Source organism: Gouania willdenowi, chromosome 19, assembly GCF_900634775.1.
Source record: "Gouania willdenowi chromosome 19, fGouWil2.1, whole genome shotgun sequence".
Lineage (NCBI taxonomy): Eukaryota > Metazoa > Chordata > Actinopteri > Blenniiformes > Gobiesocidae > Gouania > Gouania willdenowi.
Window position 1 is genome coordinate 551126 of NC_041062.1, and position 20072 is coordinate 571197.

At 34.9% G+C, this 20072-nt stretch overlaps 2 protein-coding genes across 4 annotated transcripts; one reads left to right on the plus strand and one right to left on the minus strand.

The window, feature by feature from the left end:
- Positions 1-1205: 1205 nt before the first annotated feature.
- On the minus strand, positions 1206-4290 carry anapc16 (anaphase promoting complex subunit 16). The gene is made up of 4 exons (XM_028475710.1): positions 4150-4290; positions 3703-3856; positions 1577-1651; positions 1206-1505 (listed from the first exon to the last, which is right to left on the minus strand). Exons 2-4 carry the CDS (start codon positions 3842-3844, stop codon positions 1396-1398), a joined length of 327 nt encoding a protein of 108 aa, XP_028331511.1. The 5' UTR covers positions 3845-3856; positions 4150-4290; the 3' UTR covers positions 1206-1395.
- On the plus strand, positions 4134-19555 carry ascc1 (activating signal cointegrator 1 complex subunit 1). 3 transcript variants are annotated; one of them, XM_028475709.1, is made up of 11 exons: positions 4134-4262; positions 4513-4632; positions 5235-5337; positions 5410-5507; positions 5577-5755; positions 5887-6020; positions 8150-8269; positions 8344-8468; positions 9914-9987; positions 11569-11695; positions 19354-19555. In XM_028475709.1, exons 2-10 carry the CDS (start codon positions 4518-4520, stop codon positions 11683-11685), a joined length of 1065 nt encoding a protein of 354 aa, XP_028331510.1. In that variant the 5' UTR covers positions 4134-4262; positions 4513-4517; the 3' UTR covers positions 11686-11695; positions 19354-19555. The 3 variants fall into 3 exon arrangements, with proteins under 3 accessions (XP_028331510.1, XP_028331508.1, XP_028331509.1); XM_028475707.1 differs by having other exon boundaries at positions 4246-4632; XM_028475708.1 differs by lacking the exon at positions 19354-19555 and adding an exon at positions 12194-12997 and having other exon boundaries at positions 4246-4632.
- Positions 19556-20072: the final 517 nt, after the last annotated feature.

The window sequence follows — 20072 nt, forward strand, 5'->3', positions numbered from 1 at the left end:
TTACGGTCACCTGTTTTGCCTCAAGCATTACATCAGACTTTTTATCCACCACAAAGAGATGCTTAGAATATGCAGCATCCATTAAAGCCTGTGTTCACCAAAACAACAAGAAATGTTCAATATGCAAACATTTGGTGATCTCTTGTATTAGTCCTTCAATGGTATTTTGCTTATTAAAGTCTGCAGAACAATAGAAATACATCAAAAACACTTGTTTATTAAGTTAATCTTGTGCATTTGTTGATGGAAATTTAATGATCGGTGGCATTAAATCGACTTGTGCATAATTTAAATGAGGAAATAAAAAACAGGGAAATAGTGACACAGTCAAAGACTGCGGGCAGGATACACAACCCACAGTTTTGCACAAGAAGTAGTCGTGGAAAGCTGCCAGATAAATGCTGAGCTGTTCCACGTGAGTAGGGCGTGGACACACTGTACTTTGAGAGGAAGGAGCTGAAAAGACAAAAAAACACGTGTGGGTACAGTACGTCCTCACAGCAATCTTAACATTTCATTTCATCATCTGAAAGTTTGGTTTTTTGTAGTCGACAACTAATGTGCTTTTTGTTTGAAAAGTTTCAGACTTAAAAGATTAAGAGACATCAGCTGTGAGTGAGTGCTTAAATAAACCAACTGCCTGTGGGGAAAGATTCTTGAAGGCAGTCCAAAACACTTTTGACCTCTTGTGAAATAAATTTGATGTTCAGCCAGAGGCGTACACCGATACGTTCCTGGGCCGTCCTTGGACTTTTAGAAAAGTACTCTCTGTTCAGTCGCACCCTTCATCCCTTTGAAAAACAACCATTTACTGACCTAATCAACTAAATATGCCATTTCTCTTTGAGTGTTTGATAGAAAACTACCACGAAAAAAAATAATTACCAGCAAATATGAACGAGAATATGAACAAAACAGCTGCACAATGAGAAGAGTTGTTTGACAGAAGTAGGTCAACAACAAGCAGTGATAACAGAGCACGATCAAACAAAGGACGTCCACGTCTGACTTTATTTACAAGTTCTTTTAATTGTTTGTGCAAAAAGACAGAGAGAGAAACGGACTAGTAATATCTGTACTCAGGTTAATAATACACTAATCATTTTTGCTTTACAGAATAAAAACAGTTAATACTTGATAAACTTAAACACATTTTTAAAATGCGTGTTAATATGTAATCGACTATATAATATAAATAAGACCACTTTTATTCATAATGATTTGTTTATTGTGGGAAAAAAAGAGTTAAATGTAAAAACTTCTGTTGGTAAAAAACAACAACAAATGAATCCCTCACTTCACATTTCACACTAAATAAGGAAATCCTTTCTGTAGTAATAGAAACACAGTGTGGTCTGTTTTTGTTCTATTTGGCTGATTTAATATTTGTAATATTTAAGATGATGTAAATCCCAGTAGCTGTTCGATAGGTTTGTACCGCCACTCGTCTGCTTCCAGCTCTTCCACCAAACTCGCAAGTTTCTCCATTCGTGACACTTGTTGATCTAAAAAGAATACATGACAGTCACATTCTGGAGCAGCACATTTGAACAGACAAACAGGACACTGTCTTTACCGTGTTTGACTTGTTTCAGCGTTGAGGCGACTTGATAGCTGAACACAGACTCACATAAAAATCTATCCGAGCCATCTAAAGTGTAAAAACAAACAATAAAATGTGTTACTGAATCTTTTTACAACGTGTCAAATAAAAACTTTTTTTAAGGAGAGAGAGAAAAAATCAAATATTTTCAAGCTCTATTGAAAACACGTAATGCAACAAAAACTAACCAGGGGACACTTTGGTGGTTTCCAGGGACAACAGCATCAGCTGCTAAATGCTGCACAATGCAAGGACAAGCATTCTAAGACATCACATAAAAACATAGAGTGTTTAAGCTCAGAGAAAATAAAAGAATTAAGTGGCTATTTTATATAACATTTTATAGAGCTACAAACACAGTAATGTAGAATACAAAGATACAGCCTAGATTATATATTAGAGTGCTGTGTATGAAGAACATAAAGTCAGCTGTTGGTATTTCATTGTGTTAATGCAAATAAAACCATGTTCAGATACAAAATGTAACAACTACCTGTAGTTTAATTAATGATAGTATGCAGTGCTAATACAAACCTCATCTATGACACAAAGCACGATGAAGCCATGCTGTAACATTAATAACTTTAAATTTCAAGGTAAGCATCAGAAATCAAGTGATCAGATCTGCCAATGTTCTCTTCTGACTTGTATTATCAATGCATTCCAACTTTAGGAACACTTTATTTGTATTACATTTACTTTGTAACATTAAGTCCCTGTAAACCACGTGTCAAACTTAAGGCAAAGGGGGCCAATTTCGGCCCTTTAGAGCACAAATTTGGCCCGCGAGAAAGTAAAAATGATAGAAAAAAACATGAAACATTTTGTAAATTACAAACTAATCAGTATAGATAATGATAGTTTAACTGAAGTTTTTAAACATAAGGTTTGACACTGTTATTATCTGTCATTAGCATGAATAAGGTGTCATGAGGCTGTCTTAAGGGGCGTTGGCTAAATGATAACACCTTTACAGTTATTGTGATATTTTTTGGGTTAGACAGTGTAATGTCAACCTTATGTTTAAAACTTCAAGGAAAGTGTTACCCAAAAAAAAATCAATTAAACTCCACAATATTGCAGAACTCAGTTTTTCACATGACAGCAATCATATTAATTTCAAAATCTCAAAAATCTTGCAAATGTTCCTCAAAAAATGTCCTCATAATTTCCACAAATTCCCCAAATCAGGAAAATTGAAGCGAAGATCCTGGAGGGACTGATATGCTCACATACTTCATCATTTTAATGTGGAAGTGGAAACTATTTCACATTATGTGGAATTTGCTCTTTTTTCCCCACTTGATATCTTTGGATCACTTGAGCTCAAACTGCCCCGTATTTAACCCCAGAACTAAAATGAGTTCACTACCCCTGCTGTAAACTTTAAAAAATGTTTGTATGAGAGTTTCTGAAGCAGGCAACAACCGAGACATGTTTAACAACAGCATTCCAGCTAAATTTAAACACTTTTGGACTCGCCATGTGATCGAGTCATTAGCTAAATAAATCAACATACATTTTAACAGCTACGTGTAATCAAGAGAAAGGTTGATCATCAATGTCACAAAAAGATACATCTTAAATGTTGCAATAAAATGTAAAGAATATTGGGTTTTCACCTACGTCGCCTTCTGGGTTGTAACCTGGATGTGCGACCATATTGGAGGCACTCAGAGGTAAACACTGTGATGGATAAATGTCCAGATGTTTGCCTCGTAGATCCTGGTTTAGCTTTGCTAACCACAACTCCTCCTTTCCTCTGATAACTTCTGACATTGTTCTCCGTGATTTGTTCTAACTTTTGACCGTCTATAAAACTCCAAATGTTTTTCACGGTCTGACCGATTTGTACAGCCAAAAATATGGCAATTATTCACCATTTTCTTTAATTTAATGTTTGGGATCTGCTTTGTTCACCTGCTGAGTACCTCCAATATGGCCACTTCCTGTTTGATGACGCGTGGATGACGCGCCGTGAAAACCCTCTTATAAACATGACTATTATCAGCGCCAGCAGCACAAACAAGGTGAAAATACAACACACACGCCATTAATAGGCTTGAGAACAACCGATGACTACATTTCTTTGTCTTTACCTTCCATCATTTCTCCTGCACCTTTGGGATAAGTGTAGAGAACCTTCCTCGGAGGGATGAGCTCTGAGGCACTGAACCCAGAGCCTGTGACCGAGCTGCCGCTCACTCCTCCCGCAGAGGACGATGAAGAAGACGCTGCCATCACCTCAGGAAACTTTAGCAACACACACAACAAGTGACCACAAATCACCGTCTTTATCACATCAGTGTGTAAAACATAGATATATTGTAAATGTGTAGCACGTCAGAGCTTAAAAACCCGTTATCAGCCACATTTAGCGGAAAATAACATCGCGTTAAGCCTCTTTGTTTTGGTTGCTTACATCCTTGTAGCAAGACATTAGCATGCTAGCTAGTGAGCTAGCAGCGAAGCTAACTCTTCCTTATTTACCGATATTTCTTTGTAAATAACAATAAAAAGAGAGTAAATGACAAAGGTATGCTTACCACAAGCGACAAAGTAGACCTTAAATTGTCAGAAATTGTTTGTTAAGATGCCGTAAACGTAATTTTCGACAGAGGTTCACAGCAGATCTGACTACCAGCTGGATGGTCTACATGTAAGTAGCTCTGCCGACTGATCCACTGACTTATACTTTAATATCTACTATTACAACATAAAAATAATAATACATCACCTGCCGTAAATAGTAAAGAAGACGAGCTAACTAGCTCATAACTAACAAGCAGTTTATAGTTGTAAAATACTATTTTTCATTTGATTTCGCGTATTAAACCTATACATATTTGCTAGTCGCTTATCTCTGGTGCTAATATTGTAGCATAGCTTTTGCAAACCTTATTTTGTAGCCAACATGGACGTTTTGCGTCCAACTATCGTCAACATTGATGGAAGACTGTACCGTAAAAATCCTGTTAAAGAAGAAATCTACGAGGAGGAGGAAGAGTTCTCATACACGACACCATCAGGTATAATAAGTGGGATTTTATTAACCACGTTAGATAATTCATATTTCAATTTGCTGCTTTAAAATGCGAATATTATTCACACAGTTATGTGCACAACTTAATATGTCTGAAGTAGTTTGATACAGTAACTAGAAATCAATAATATTTGTTGAGCTGAAAACAATTATAAAACAATTACATCAGATCCCTTTTCAACATTAGCACTAATGTACTTTATTGAAATATCAAACTTTTTATTCATAACTCATCAACATTTTATGTAAACATTGAAAGTTTTTGTCCATTTTTTAACCCACAATAACACTCATTTACCTTTACCTGACACCAATGAATCTAACACATATTATTTTTTACACTATGGGAGGAAATATTAAGTTATGAGAGAACATGCAAACTCCACAGAGAAAGGTCCTAAGATCTAACCTATTATTCCAAACCACAGGGGGCTTCATGCTGTAAGATTTAAAGTGTTAATAAATTAATTTAATGAAGTTCTTTGTTATATATTCCTTACCTCTATTGCTACTTAAATTTAAAATTATTCTCCCTTTATTTGTATTTTTAACATACATTTCTTCCACTCATAAGTTGTTTATTTCCAGAGAGTGAAGAATTCGCAGCAGACGAAGGATGTGACACACACTTTATTGAACAGACTGATAAAGGATATCGCTGTTCCATCGACGTTCCAAGTGTTCTTTACAAGTGAGTCTTTTACAAATGGCATTTAGAGAATGATTTTGGGTTTAACCATTACGATGTGTTTCTGCTTTTAAGATATATTATTGGAAAAAAGGGAGAGACACGTAAGCGTCTGGAGTTTGACACAAAGACTTCAATCAACATCCCAAAACAAGGAGTGGAAGGACAGATCGGTGAGGATAAGGAATGTTGTGTTTTATTAAATCCAACGCTGTTCCAATGGTTGGTCTTTTTTCCTGCAGTTATCACTGGTTCAACCAAAGGCTCAGTTTCATCTGCAGTCACTAGAGTTGAAGTCCTTGTGGAAAGTTTCAGGAGAAAGCAGCCCTTCACGCACTTCTTGTCGTTTCCTCTGAACGACACAAAAATCCAGGAAGGATTCCTCAAATTTAAAGATGAGGTGTTGGAGCAGTGTGCAGAGGTACTTCTGAGAAAAACATGAAAAACGATTAGCAGTGATGACGATGATGAAGAGCGGTATTTACTTTGTTTGTTCCCGTTAAAGTGGTCGTCATAGTCTGAACTCACAAACTGCCGTTACTCTATTTACAGGATCATGGAATAGACGGAAGCATCTTTCAGAACCCTGCAAAGCTTCACTTGACAGTCGGCACCTTGGCTCTACTGAATGACACGGAAGTGAGAAAAGCATGTGAGCACCTTCAGGAGTGCCAGACTTTCATCAGGTAGAGAAAGTTGCTCCAAACTGACAAATAGAGCTGTGCAACTTTTAACTAAGAATAGTCATATTTTATATTTTGTATTTTGTATGTATCCCACAGCCGTTCACAAGCATTTCAGACCTTTCTTAAAGTCCAACATTTTTTAAAGGACTTTGGTGTGGATACATACTGTATGATGGTGTATTAGGGCTACATTAAAATACATTTAAAAAAATCTGGGCACTACAAGATTAAAGTCATAATACTTTGAGAATAAAGTTGTAATTTAATGCGAAAAAAAAGTAATTTTTTTAAACTGGTAATGGTTTAATGCTCAGAATTCCCTGTTGAAGTGAACACAACGAACACCGATGGCTCTGAAGTCGACCATTTCAAGCCACTTCCTCTTCCACAAAAGAGGCTATTATTAAATAACTCAGTATGGTTCTTGTGTCGAAACAAACGCAAACGTCTGCAAAGTATCTTTAAAGTGACAACAGTGATGATGATGAGCCAAAAGGTTCAGTATTTCACCAGGTGTGAAACCTAAACAGAAATATAATCTCACTAAATGTTCCACATTCTCTGTTACGCACGAATGACCACAACATGGACAAGATCCTGTTTGTATTTTAATTTCCCCATAAAATTACAATTTTATTAAGATACGACTTTATTCTCATAAAATGACAACTTTATTCTCGAAATATTACGACTTTAATCTCGTAATGCCAAGATTTTTTCATTTTAATGTTGCCCTAATACGCCATTGTAGATACTAATGTGTTTCTGCAATGTTCACTCCTTTTGACAGTAGAATAGATCATTTTAAGTCACTTTACTGCACTAATTATTCTCTAACATTTGATAAAGTGGTTACTTAAGGCCCAGTTAAGCTTGGAAAGAAAAAACGTGAAACCTTTATAAATTTGTAAAATACTTGGATGTAAATTTTTGTTCATACCATCCAGCACTAGTTTTTTATATCAGTAACCAACTAGAATGTTATGATCATGTTGGCTGTATAGCCAGCATTAGAACTATTAAAAGGTTGGTTTATTGAACCTGAATGGTTTAAAAACCACATTCAAACTGATCTGGTAGAAAGTTTACAAAAATACTCCATGTTTTTCTAGTTGAGGTACCCACAGATAAAAACAAATACCTGTACTTGCGTCACAACAACATTGACGTCCATCAAGGTCAGGTTGTATCTGCATCTGCACACTATGGGAACAGCTTCTTTTTTTTTTGTGCCGTCAGCATTTTAAATGACTTGAGCAACTTTGTCGAAACTGGTTGAATTATTACCAGACGACTGCGTTGGCTCACTTCCAATGACACGAGGACAGCAGCGTGAGCAGAAGGGCTTCATAGTGTGTTGGTCAATATGCCCAATAAGTTGTTGACTCCTCCTACTTTAGGGAAGTAGTCACATCTTTGTGGCAGATACCACAGGACAACATTAGAGGTTGGAAGCAGCAAATTATTCCAGGTTTGCTTTTTCAGTGTAGAAACGTGGCCTGACTTCATCGTTTCAGTTATAGATGTTTTTTTTTTCATAAAAAAACTTGTGTCATGGTACATTTTAGAGGTGATTTTCCACTTTATATGTTTTTATTTTTTCCAGCTTCATCAGTTGGTCTGTTTATTTATTTATTTGTATTCTTTGTTTATGAAAGGTTAAAGGGCTTTTACACATTAACAGTCATGCTTACACATATTAGAAAACAACCACAGTAAAATGTTTCTGACATGACTTACTAAAAAACTTTTTCCTCAATATACCCTTTTCCCTTGTTTTTTTATTATTATAGTTTAATAACTATTTACAACCATTACCCAGGACTGTGTACACATGTACAGCAACAAATCCTTTTCCAATTTATATCCAAAATATCTCACGTTCAATTTGACCACAGATGGTAAACCTTTCTGTTTGTAATCTGAGGGAGAATGTGATTTTTTCTCCATGATATAAAGGTCATTAACTATGTTCTCCTAAAGTTATCTTCATATTAAACATGCTCTCTTTTGTGTTGTTTTTCTCTTTTTGAGAAGCACTGACCAAAACATTTGAATTAGTAGGCATTCCCCCAAAATGATGGTGACGATTAACATCCTGTCTTTAATTCCTACGTGTTTTTTAACAGGGAAATAAGTGAAGGAAAACCACTAGAGCTGGAGGTGTCAGGCATAGAGTACATGAACGATGACCCCGGCATGGTCGACGTATTGTACGCCAAAGTCAACATGAAAGACGGATCTAACAAGTCAGTATATTAAATAAGTGCTGATGTTAGGAAGGAAAGAAATGGAAGTTTTTCACACTCGTTTGTCACTTCAGGTTGCAGGAGATCGCCGACCGCTTGGTGGAGTATTTTGTTTCTGTGGGTCTGATGGTGAGAGAGTGGGACAGAGTGAAGCTGCATGGCACCGTGATCAACACTGTGTTCAGAAAGGACTCCACAGGTACACATACTACATGTTCTACACAGTTATTTCTGTTTTTAAATCTACTAATCTCTAATCTAATACTGTTTAAAACATGTATACAAAATAACACTTTTTGTTGTTGTTGTTGAAAGCATTTTATTTTAAAATTTTATTTGATTTATTTTATTGATGTAAATGACAACTTAAAACAGTTTAAAATAAAATAAATGTACATAAAAACAGTATCTTGCATCTTCAAATTCTTACACATCTTAGTTAAATGAATGAAAAGGAGATGGAAGAAGTAGAAACTCATCCTAACTTAAATATTAAAAAAGTCGCTTTGAAAACTATAATTAAGATTAAAAATGTACAATAAATATTAGCCCTATTCATGACTGAGTTAAAGTGCTTTATTGGCCTCAGCACTGGGTCTGTGTATTATAGAATAATGTTTTATGTTAGAACAGTGTTTTTCAACCTTGGGGTCGAAACCTAATGTGGGGTCGCCTGGAATTAAAATGCAGTCGCCTGAAATGTCTAGTAATTGGTTAAAAAAAAAAAAAAAAGTTGGTGAAAGTGGATTAAAATTAAGTTTTTCAATTTTTTTTAATTATTATTTTTCAAATACACATCACACACAATACATATCACATAACTGTATCCTGTGCTTAAACCTTTTCAAATATAAATCTAGTTGAAATAAAATGCAGTATGAAAATATCTCATCACTGTGCACTAATCCTGGCTACTCTGTGTTTGATCAAAAACTATTTCTAGAAAGAAAATAATGTGTCTGAGGTCACTGTACATTTGTGATATCACAATGGGATCACGACCCAAAAAAGGTTGGGAACCACTGTGTTAGAATCAGCAGTAATGAGTCATTTTGTTGTTTTTGTCTTATTTTTGTCCCTGGTTTTCTTCTCTATAATCTAAACCACCACAACATCTACTGTGGTTGCTACTCATCGTTGGTTCTTAAAAACGTGGACTTGTGCTGAATACATTTGCTAATGTCCCTTCGTTATCTATCGGAGCCGGAGCTGTAATGACCACAAAGCGGATTTATTAAAAGTACAACAACAAAGTTGTGTGTCTAGGAATCAGTGAGGCAGGTCTCCGCTGGGCCACAGCTCTGTTTACGTCCTTTTCCAAGTACTCTGACAGTAGATCCATTCATTGTGGACGTGGATTACATCCAACGGCATTTCTCACACTGGGCTTCTGCTGACCATGTTTACCACAATGTGGACGAGCTCCATTAACATTCTCTTTGTTTGTTTTGTTTTTTCACCTCACTTCACTTCTTGCTTCACATACTGATGTTAAAAGTTGAAGGAACTTGATTCTCTGTTCACTGTTGATCATCTGTGGCTTAAGTCAACATGTTTTTTTCAGTCGTGTAGAGATAACACTGCTGCTCTATGGTGTTTGTTCACTATTATATATCTATTTCTCTTATTTTTCCTTTTTTATAGTTGAAGACTCAGGTGTGAAGGGAAGACATCCCATGAGTGAAAGAGAAGCTTTTGACGCCAGAAACATTTTAAAGGTTTGGAGAAAGTGAAACTTCACCACTTGACTCACATTAAATAATTATATTAAAACAACCCACCTTTTAGAATAACATGTTTGCTGTAAAGATTTATTAAAATATTCTTAATCTTTTAATATGAAAAAGGGATTTTAAATATTCTAAAATGTGTTAAATACAAGCTGCAACAATATTTTGCTTATATCCGTTAACATTTCCTTGTGTGTCTAATTCTGGTCTTTTACAAGTTAAATCTTCAATCATTTCTCTTTTTTGTAAAGTTTCACTTGCAAATAAGAGTTTCATTTAAAGACAAAAACTTACATTAGAGCATAATGTAAGCAACAATTATTAGTTATTGATCTGTTCACATCTGTTCACCAAGTCCTGAACCAAGAGTCATGTATTAGATATTATTGAGCATTAAAGACATTTTGTTTAGTTATTTCATTTATTCAAGTCGTTTTTTAAAGAATTGAACCTTGTTGAGAAAAGAATGATGTGGTAACAACTATAAAAGTTATTTTTAAACTATACATGCAGCACTCATTATAATATAATGTAAAAAAAACATCTAAACTTTTAAAAATAGTTGTATTAATTGGAAAAAAAGATGTTTTTCAGAAGAGATTTCTAAGAGCTGAAGTTTTGTTGTTGTTGTAAATATAATTAATATCGACTTTAAACGATGTTTAACCTGTTATAATAAGTGCAGAGTTGAGCGATGGCGTTTTATTCAGATTTAGATCTGTTATAGACCAGAGAATATATTTATAATTTATTTATATTAATTCATATTCGGGCTGGGCAATATGGACCAAAACTCATATTTTGATAGTTTTTCTCAAAATCATGATATAAATGTAGATATTTTTTAACTCAATAAAGTCTGACCAGAAAACAAATCTGGGTTTTATTTGCTGATGAAAAATGCCACACAGACACATTCATTAACAAACAGCTGCACATTATGTCCCATTTTTGGCTTTTTCCCCTATAGGGACAGCACGTGTGAGTGAGTTCTGCAGTGTGGCTTGTTTAGGTGAAGGTCTGGTTTAGGACGCACTGAGAAATCCATCAAACTGAGCTTTTCATGCTTTTCTGAGAAGTAACGAAAGCAGCGACTCCTAAAACCAGTGACATTAGGTGAAAAAATGGTGGAAACGGTTTAAAACTGTGTTTTAAATGTGAAAAATAGCTTTAAAAGGAGCAAAAATATGGCAAAAATAAGTGATGAAAGTAGGTTAAAATATGGTGAGTTTGGTGTAGTTGCAGGTAAATTATAAAAAGAAGCAAAAATTGGCTCAAATTGTTAAAAATATTTCTAGTTTAAAAAAAATAAGCTATAGAATATATATCCTAGAAATATGGAAAAGTTATAAAGAAGGACACTGTTTGACTGTACTCTATGAATAATTTTAAATACTTGTAAAATGTGATTTGTACTGTGTGGTTGTATAAGTAAAAAAATAGATATATCTCAATATAGGAGATATTGTCATTTTTTTATATCGACAAAATAGAAAACTGGATATATCATGAATCATGATATATAGCCCAGCCCTAATTTTCATGTGTGAATTGATTTTGTCTTTTCAGATATTTGGTGCCTTTTATTTTGGAGAGTTAGCGCTGAATACCGTCCTACTCTCCCAGAGATATTCCTCAGACTGTACAGGATATTATTCCAGTGCAGGGAGCGTCAACATGTCCTGATCTTCAGACGGTGAGAACATTCCATTTCATCTCTAGTAGAACCTTGTGTTACTGCTCCTGATCAGTAGGTGGCAGCATGGTGCCTTTCAAACTCATTAGTTGTTCTCTGAGAAAAAGGAAGTAGAATGTTTCAAGGAACTGATTGTGGATTTGTTAACGAAATGCTAAATATTTAATAATTTAGCTTCCCTTGATCACACAAAGTAAATGATGAAGTGAAGACGCTTTTACAGAAAAAGACATTTAAAGAAAACTATGATTATTGTCACACAGGGCAGACTGACTTAATTTATTATTAGAATATGATTGAAACATGTGGTTCTCTTTAATAATCATTCACCTGCATTTTTATGTTAAATTAATCTTCTAATGGTTCAGTCAACACTGAAGAGTGTTGATTGTAATTATTCTATTGATTTTAGAACTTCAGTTATTATTATATTTGAGTTCTTTTGTTGGTTGTTGGCAGTGTTTTGTGACCTAATGCACTTTTTTTTTTTTTGTTCAGAAAGTGTAACTATCACCACCTCTACCAACGATTGACTCAGCATTTAAGTTTATCTTTACTTTAATTTCAACTATAGCATAAAAGAACCTGAAATGTAGAACATATTTTTAATCAGTTGCACTTATTAACTGATGATTTGTTTTGTTTGACCCTCTGTATTATTTCTGCCCACTGTGAAAGTCAAGGTTAAATGTCAAAAAGAAAGAATTTCATGAAAATAACATCTGTAATTTATGTGACATAACTCAAATATCCCATAAATGTTAAATCTGCTCACGGACAAGTCGGTGTTGATGGCGAGTGTTGAATAATTTAGGAAATCTTCTGGCACCATCTCACCTGTCTACGATGAAAGCTGAACGTTCTCCCACTGCTCAGAAACTTCTAGATTCTGTGACCTCAACATTTAATGACTTGGCAAATCTGAGTTTGACAGTTTCAATGAGTTTTTACTAAAACACATAAAGGAGGATTTTTAAAAGAAATCCATTATGTTTTTATTCCTTTCACTGATGAATGACAGTATTTCTGCTTTACAGACATCAATGATGAGTTAGATTGCGGGCCGCATCTTTTTACCCACGTGCCCTTGCAGTCAGACGTCAGTCAACAAACAAAACCTCAACATACTCAGTGATCCTTAAAAGCCTTAAAAGGCATTAAATCTAAAAATATAAGGCCTTAAATTTCATTAAAATGTCTTAAATCAATATTTCAAAAGTTTTAAATAGTAACACATAATAAGTGTGATTTTATGATTGTATTTAGTTTCACATTTCAAAATAAATGGAAACATGGAAATTTTTCTTAATGGTTTTTATTTTTTGTGTTTTTGTTGTTTTTTTATTCATTTCTGGCTATTTTTGTAGTTATCTTGTGATTTTGGACTGAGTATTTTACTGTTTTTTGGGGGTAAGCTACGAGTCTAGATCTGATTGATCTTTGTTAGCTAGCTTGAACTAACCAAACATTCCTTGAACTACGAACGTAGATCAAAACACGCTAATTTAAGTCAAGTGGTTTCACCCTCGTACGTGCGCGCTCACATGAAAGGGGTGGGGCTTGCAGAGTCTGACTAATCAATGGAGAGAACTGGGAGTTTATGATCTTAAATATAATAAATATAAATCTATGATGACAAGGAAGAGCAACAGAAGGGCAGGAGGCGGAGCTTTTATACTCTCTATCAGATCTGATCCATTTCATAACCTGGTTATGAAATCTGTTACTTGTTGCTTAAGTTTAAAAATATGAAAAATTAAAATTCATAATTTAGATCAAAAACACCACTGGTGCTGCAGTAAAAGTAGAAAGTTATTAATACAGGAATAGATTAGTGTTAATGTTTATATTAGTGAGATTATAAACAGACATTCTTTTTAACGTGTTACTGTGTCTGTGATCCTGTGTTCAAACAGATCTACATCATAAGGTGGAATATATTTATATTTATATTATCTACAGGACTGAGACTCCCTCAGATTACATGAATTCATTCATTAATTTATTGGTGTGAAAGCGCCCGATGCACGCAGGTGTTATCAGCTGATTTATTTTATTTTATCAGATATAAATCTTATTTTTCATATATGACATCATCAGTAAATGAAAGGATCACATTTCTCTCCTGTCAGCGTCTTTTTTAACAGTCTATGGTCAGCGTCACATCAGATCTACGTAGTGACGTGATCACATCACCTTTCATTGGACAGCTCATTTTCTAAGAGATCTGATTGGTCAGGAGGCGGGACTTTAAATTTGGTCGGGACCAGGTTAGTTGTGAATGACTAGTTGCCATAGTGATTCAGCTTCAGCGAGTATAGTAGTCCAGCACACACGGATTAAATCTAGAGTTGTAGCTTACCCCCATTGTGTATTTTTGTGTTTACTTTGGGGGTGCCAGTTACACGTCTGCACTAGAAAATAAATACCTAACCTTATGTCATTAATGTGGTGTTTTTTTACCCCAAATATGTTTACTGTGAAGTTTGTCTTAAATTTAATTTCAAATGGCAATAAAAAGTCTTGAATTAAATTTGACTTAAGCTGTAGGAACCCCGTATACTAGTCATAGGCAACTGGTGGCCCGGGGGCCACATGCGGCCCTTGGTCTAATTTTATGCGGCCCCTGAAGTAAATGTTCAAAATGACAGAAAAATACGCAAAACAAGAGCAAGAATGCATTAAAAAAATACTAAAAAATGAATTAAATCAGATTGAGCTTTATTGTTTTTTTGCCAAAGAATGTTTTTCCAGGATCCAGTTTAAAAACATACATATCTTCCATACTACTCATACACATACTTACACACACATCCCTGAGATGTCTTTATAGTTAAAAATGTAAATGTTAATTAGAATATAACAGCCAGAGTGCATGAATAAAACAGCAGTTAGTGACTTTGTGAATATTAATTTAAAATGCTGAGACTAAAACTAATATAAATACTGAAACTAAAAACAAAGTACTAAAATTACAACATTGCAGGAAAACACAGAAAAAGACAAGATAAAAACACACAAAACTACTACAAAAATTAACAAAACGACAACAGTAATACACACAATTACTCTGAAAAATATAAGAAAGTACAGAAAATGACAACAAGCTAACAAACAAGCGAAACAACAATAGAAATACACAAAAAATACACAAAGTCACAAACTCACACACAAATACATAATGACTCCAAAAAACATATTTTACAGGAAAACAACACAAAATGATGACAGAAATGCACAAAATGCTTCACAATGAGCAAATAAACAGCAAACTTATTGTAAAAACTCTGTTCTTTCCTGTATTAATGCTCAGATCGCTCATTATTCTAATGCTGACATGAATGTTGATCATGTGACCCTCTGAGCAAACAAATGTATTTTTCGGCCCCTCTGTGATAATAGTTGCCTACCTCTGCTGTATACTATTCTAAAAGAAGACAAAATGAATCGTCACATACAGAGCGTGAGCAGTAATTCCATTAGCTGCTGATTCATTCTATGGCGTTCAGGAGGATGACCGACCAATAGTAATGCTGATGAAAGCTGAGGGTGTTTTTTGTTTGTCTGCTCCTCCTCCTCCTGTCTCAGCAGTGGCATGATTTATTTTTGTCCTCAATGTTTAAATCTGAGACGTGCTGTGAGCACCCCCACCCCCCCCCCCCCCTCCATGACTAGACATAAAATGTGTTTTTCACACTCTGGAAACAGACCTAATTATTATCCACACCTAGCATTTTGACAAGCTACTTATTAGTTGGGATGAGTAAACACATCCAAGCAAACTCATCTGATGTAAAAAATAATAAATACCGTCATAATCCTGGAAATGAAAAATAACTCTGCTCATATGCATAATAGCATTTTAATTAATCTCACTGAGGCTGTGCGTCTGTGTTTCCTTTGGCAGGAACATGATGAACGATGTGTTGAACAGATGTCCGTAGTGACCATCGCTTTGAAAACACATTCACTGTCACAAGATTTAAAAAAAAACATGGCCGACCTGCATGTTTATTTAGGTCCATATGTTGGACATGTAATCTGATTGGTCTGAACCTAATGAGTCATTTATTATGAGATCTTTGCAGTAATTATTCTTTTAAAAACCTTTTAAAATGATGTTGATTAATGAGTACAGCTGTGGTATTTTTAGGTCTGCTCGACACACAATGATGTGTCTCTCACTTGTTAAAGTGTGTGTCAAACTTGTGGTCTGGGGACCAAATCCGGCCCTTTGGTGCATCTTATTCGGCCCGCAAGAGAAAGTAATAATGACAGGCAAAGCATGAATTGTATAAATGAAACTCAACAATATTAGCAGGTGCTCACAGTTTACCCAGTGCTTATATCATAACTGTCATTTTTAATGTTCAACAGTTGAAAAAACTCAAAATTCCTACAAAATTCTTCAATTTTCCTCAAATTATTCCATAATATCTTACTTAATTAAATAGAAATTAGTCAAAGAATCTAGGAAATGTAAAGTGAGAAACCTGTTGGGACTGTTATTTATCACTTATTGCTGGATGTGGATCATTTCTATTTTATGTATAAGCAGAAGTGCAAACTATGGCCCAATAATGTTGAAATTACTCTGTTTCTTAATTAAAATCTGTGGCCCACTTGAGTTCAAACTGCTCTGTCTTTGGCCCCTGAACTAAAATGAGTTTGACACCCCTGTCAAGATTAAAGAAAATTATAAAAGCAAGTAAACAATCAAACAAACATCAAGAAAAGAAAATAATGAACAAAGGAAACTTAAAAAGATAACGTTAGGAGAAGTAATCCTGGTAGCATGTAAACCAGAACCTGTTCTGATTAGAAATCAATCTGATAGTAACGTTGTGTCACAGGAACATCTCTGTGAGATTAGTTAGTGCTGGTTCTGTCACAAACGTGTCCAAATGTACACGTCACTGTTTGACACACACACACACACACACACACACACACACACACACACACACAGTGATGCTGTTCAGGCTGATTGTCGGGTACGTTGGCAGAATTTTAATGTATTTTTCAAGACTTTAATTACATTTCAGGAAGACGTTACAATCTGTTTCAGTCCTAGACATTTTTGTGCAACTAAATCAACAAGCAACAGAAAAGAATTGGTCAGGAAACATTTTCCTTGGTTAAAAAAAGGATAAAATAAGGAAATTAGCAGATGATGCTCACTAGAAGCTAATAATCAAATTTAACAAAACACAAATAAGTCATTTTTTCAAAACACATGTATATATATATATAATACTGTAATATTTCTTTATATATTACTGGTTTTAGTTGACCAGTGTTTGATAGAGAATGATTGTTTGGATGTCAATGTGTGTGTTCACTCACTTCTGAACAAAGCTCATTTTTGCATCTCTTACCATAATTAGTCTGTGAACCTCCAAATAAACCCTTTCATATTTCCATAAAAGCACTCAGTAATTTAAAGAAGCCGTGATAATGCACGTGGGCTTGTGTTGCTTCAGATTCATATTTTAATAGTGTCTGATACTAAAAAAGATGCTGAAACTGTTCAGGTATAGACATTAGATGTAAGAATGCTGACACTTGGATATGATTGGGGTGTAGGACTTAGAAATGCTAATTAATTAGTTTATGTTTCATCATGCAGAGGCATTGGACTCAACCTTAGTTATGATGATTTTAAATATTAGTTTTAGGTTTAACTGCTCTCTGTTTACGGTCACATCCTTATAGTAAACCATCATTAACTGCTTTATTTCTCCACTTATCACCAGAAAGGCTTCACTAATTACACAACACAATACGCACCATATGCACAACTATAACATCATATCTCACGCTCACCTACGGATGTATATTGATAAGGATTTAGTGATTCTGATGCTTTATCGATTCCTGCGTTTTCTTTATTGATTCTCTTATTGATTCCCAAATAGGCCGAAAAACAAGTAGTAATGAGTACAAAAATAATATAACCTGATTTATTAAAATAAATCTTAATTATTCACCGCTGAGAATAAACAATACTCAAATGATTAAAATGAGTCCACAAGTCAAGTGGATATTAGCTTTTTAGATTTTTATCGTTATCACACAACGTTAGCCACTTGTTTCATTTACTAGCACTAGCACCGGTGCTAGCAGTGGTGCTAGCAGTGGTGCTAGCGCCGGTGCTTCTAAGTGCGTCAGCGACACAGCATTGCTTGAGTATAATGTGGTGTTGTGTTTAGACACATTGGTTGTGTTACCGGCGTTGACGCTCAGATCCTTCTCACAGGAAGTACAGGTGTCGTCTTTCTTTGTGAAATACATCCAGACTTGAGATCACTTTTACTGGGACATTTCTCCTCAGCTCACCTCTGCTCTGCTCTGCAGCAGCTTGTGTGTGTAACGTGATGTTTTTGCTAATTTGTGAGTGAGGTACGTTTGTTTCCAGTGGTGGTGCAGCGCGGGAACAATCGATGTCGGAATCGTAAAGGGTTTTTGTTAGCGGTTCCAAAGAATTGGTTCCCAAACGAAACCACATCTGTAGTCTCACCTTAAAAAAGCTGACTCTTCCCCACCCCTTCCACCGTCCTACCCTGACTCCCTCTTCCCTGTTCCCTTCCCCCCACCAAGGTGTATCACTGCCCTCTCTTTTTATATCCTCCCTTTGATAAAGTGTTTCTCTTTCTTCCTTAGGGAGCGCTTTATTATACAATAAAATAAATTCATTTATTTCACTGCAATAATAAAAAAAATGCATTGCTGTCGATAAAAGATTGACCTTCAACAGCATGTGACGACAGTGGAGGCAAATACTAGATGTGTATCAATATGAATCAATATATTGATTGATTTCTGACAAAAATGTGTCTAAACATCTAAATTGTTTGGTATTTTCCTAACTTTAGGAGGATTGTAACTTATTATGTTAAATGGGTAAATATGATTATTATCTTAAATTGATAATAAGAACCTGAATTGACTCGTGGTAGATAGTCCAAAGAATTGATTTCATACCGTATCATCATGAAACAGGTGATTTACACCTGTTTAGCAAATATGTTATTAAAGATTAAGCTTCATCTTCATCAAAGAACTTGATGACATTGACTGGAAAAAAAACAAGCAATGTTTGGCAATCTGGAATTTTGAAGATGTTTCTAGATGTTTAATCTGTATTTTCTCACCAATTTCTATTTAATTAAAGGAAATATTGTGTAATAATTTGAGGAAAATTGAAGGGTTTTGTAAGAATTTTGAGCTTGACATTAAAAATGACTGCAATCGTGCGATATACGCACTGGGAAAAAACTGAAAATATTGTTGAGTTTCATTTACACAATGATTCATGTTTTCTTTGTGATGTTCACTTTCTCCTGCGGGCCTAATTGGATGCTCCAAAGGGCCTAATTTGGCCCCCTGGCCATGAGTTTGACACACGTGGTTTAGTTTTACGAACAACACTATAATGACAGCCTTATTCATGCTAATGAGTCATTAGCATGAATGACACCCGTCATTAGTGAAAACTTCTAATTCTAGAAACTTCTAATAAATTCTTCCTGTTTTTATCAGTTTTCTTTTTCTATTTGCAGGTTTTTTATGAGATAACAAAGAAAACAAAAGTAATCTAACTGTAAACATATGGATGTCAGCAGACTGTAATAATTATGGATGAATATGCTTTGCAGGTCTCACTGCAGCTGTATGGAAATGTTCAGTGATGATGATGATGATGAAGATGATGAAGATGATGATGATGATGATGATGATGATGATGAGCGGTGGAGGACACATCAGTTACAGCTGAATGTTGTAAATTCCATTTTGAATCTTTAAAGCAGAACTAGTTTTCATTGATTGTGGGGGTAAAATAAATGAATTGTGTATTGATCTGTGGCCTGATGTGTGCGTTTCTCCACCAAGCGTTCAGAAAGTGATCTTTGCTCTGACAACGACTCAATGAGCAACTACACTTATTACTACACTATATTCTCATAAACTATGTACAAAATACAACAAGAAATATAACAGATATTCTGATAGGAGGGTCTTTATCAGATAATATTCATAATAAAGCGTGCACCACAATTACAATCCCCTCAGGATTATTGATAGGTTTTATCAGCAGGTAATCCTCTTACGATTAAACACACGCCTCTACCGTAGATGTGTGACACGTAGAAGATGTTAACAAGGTGAATGGATGGTTTATTATAACCGTAGTCTAGTGTTGAACATCCCTCAATATGTAAACATCTTAATGAATGAGTTTATCTAATAAACAGGATGATGAGAAGATGATATTTAATACACTGTACTGGAAACATGGCTGACTTTTAGCTTTGCAGATTTAATAAAACACTGTTTCTCATGATGTTGACCTTCCTTTTGGTTTATTTATGATACC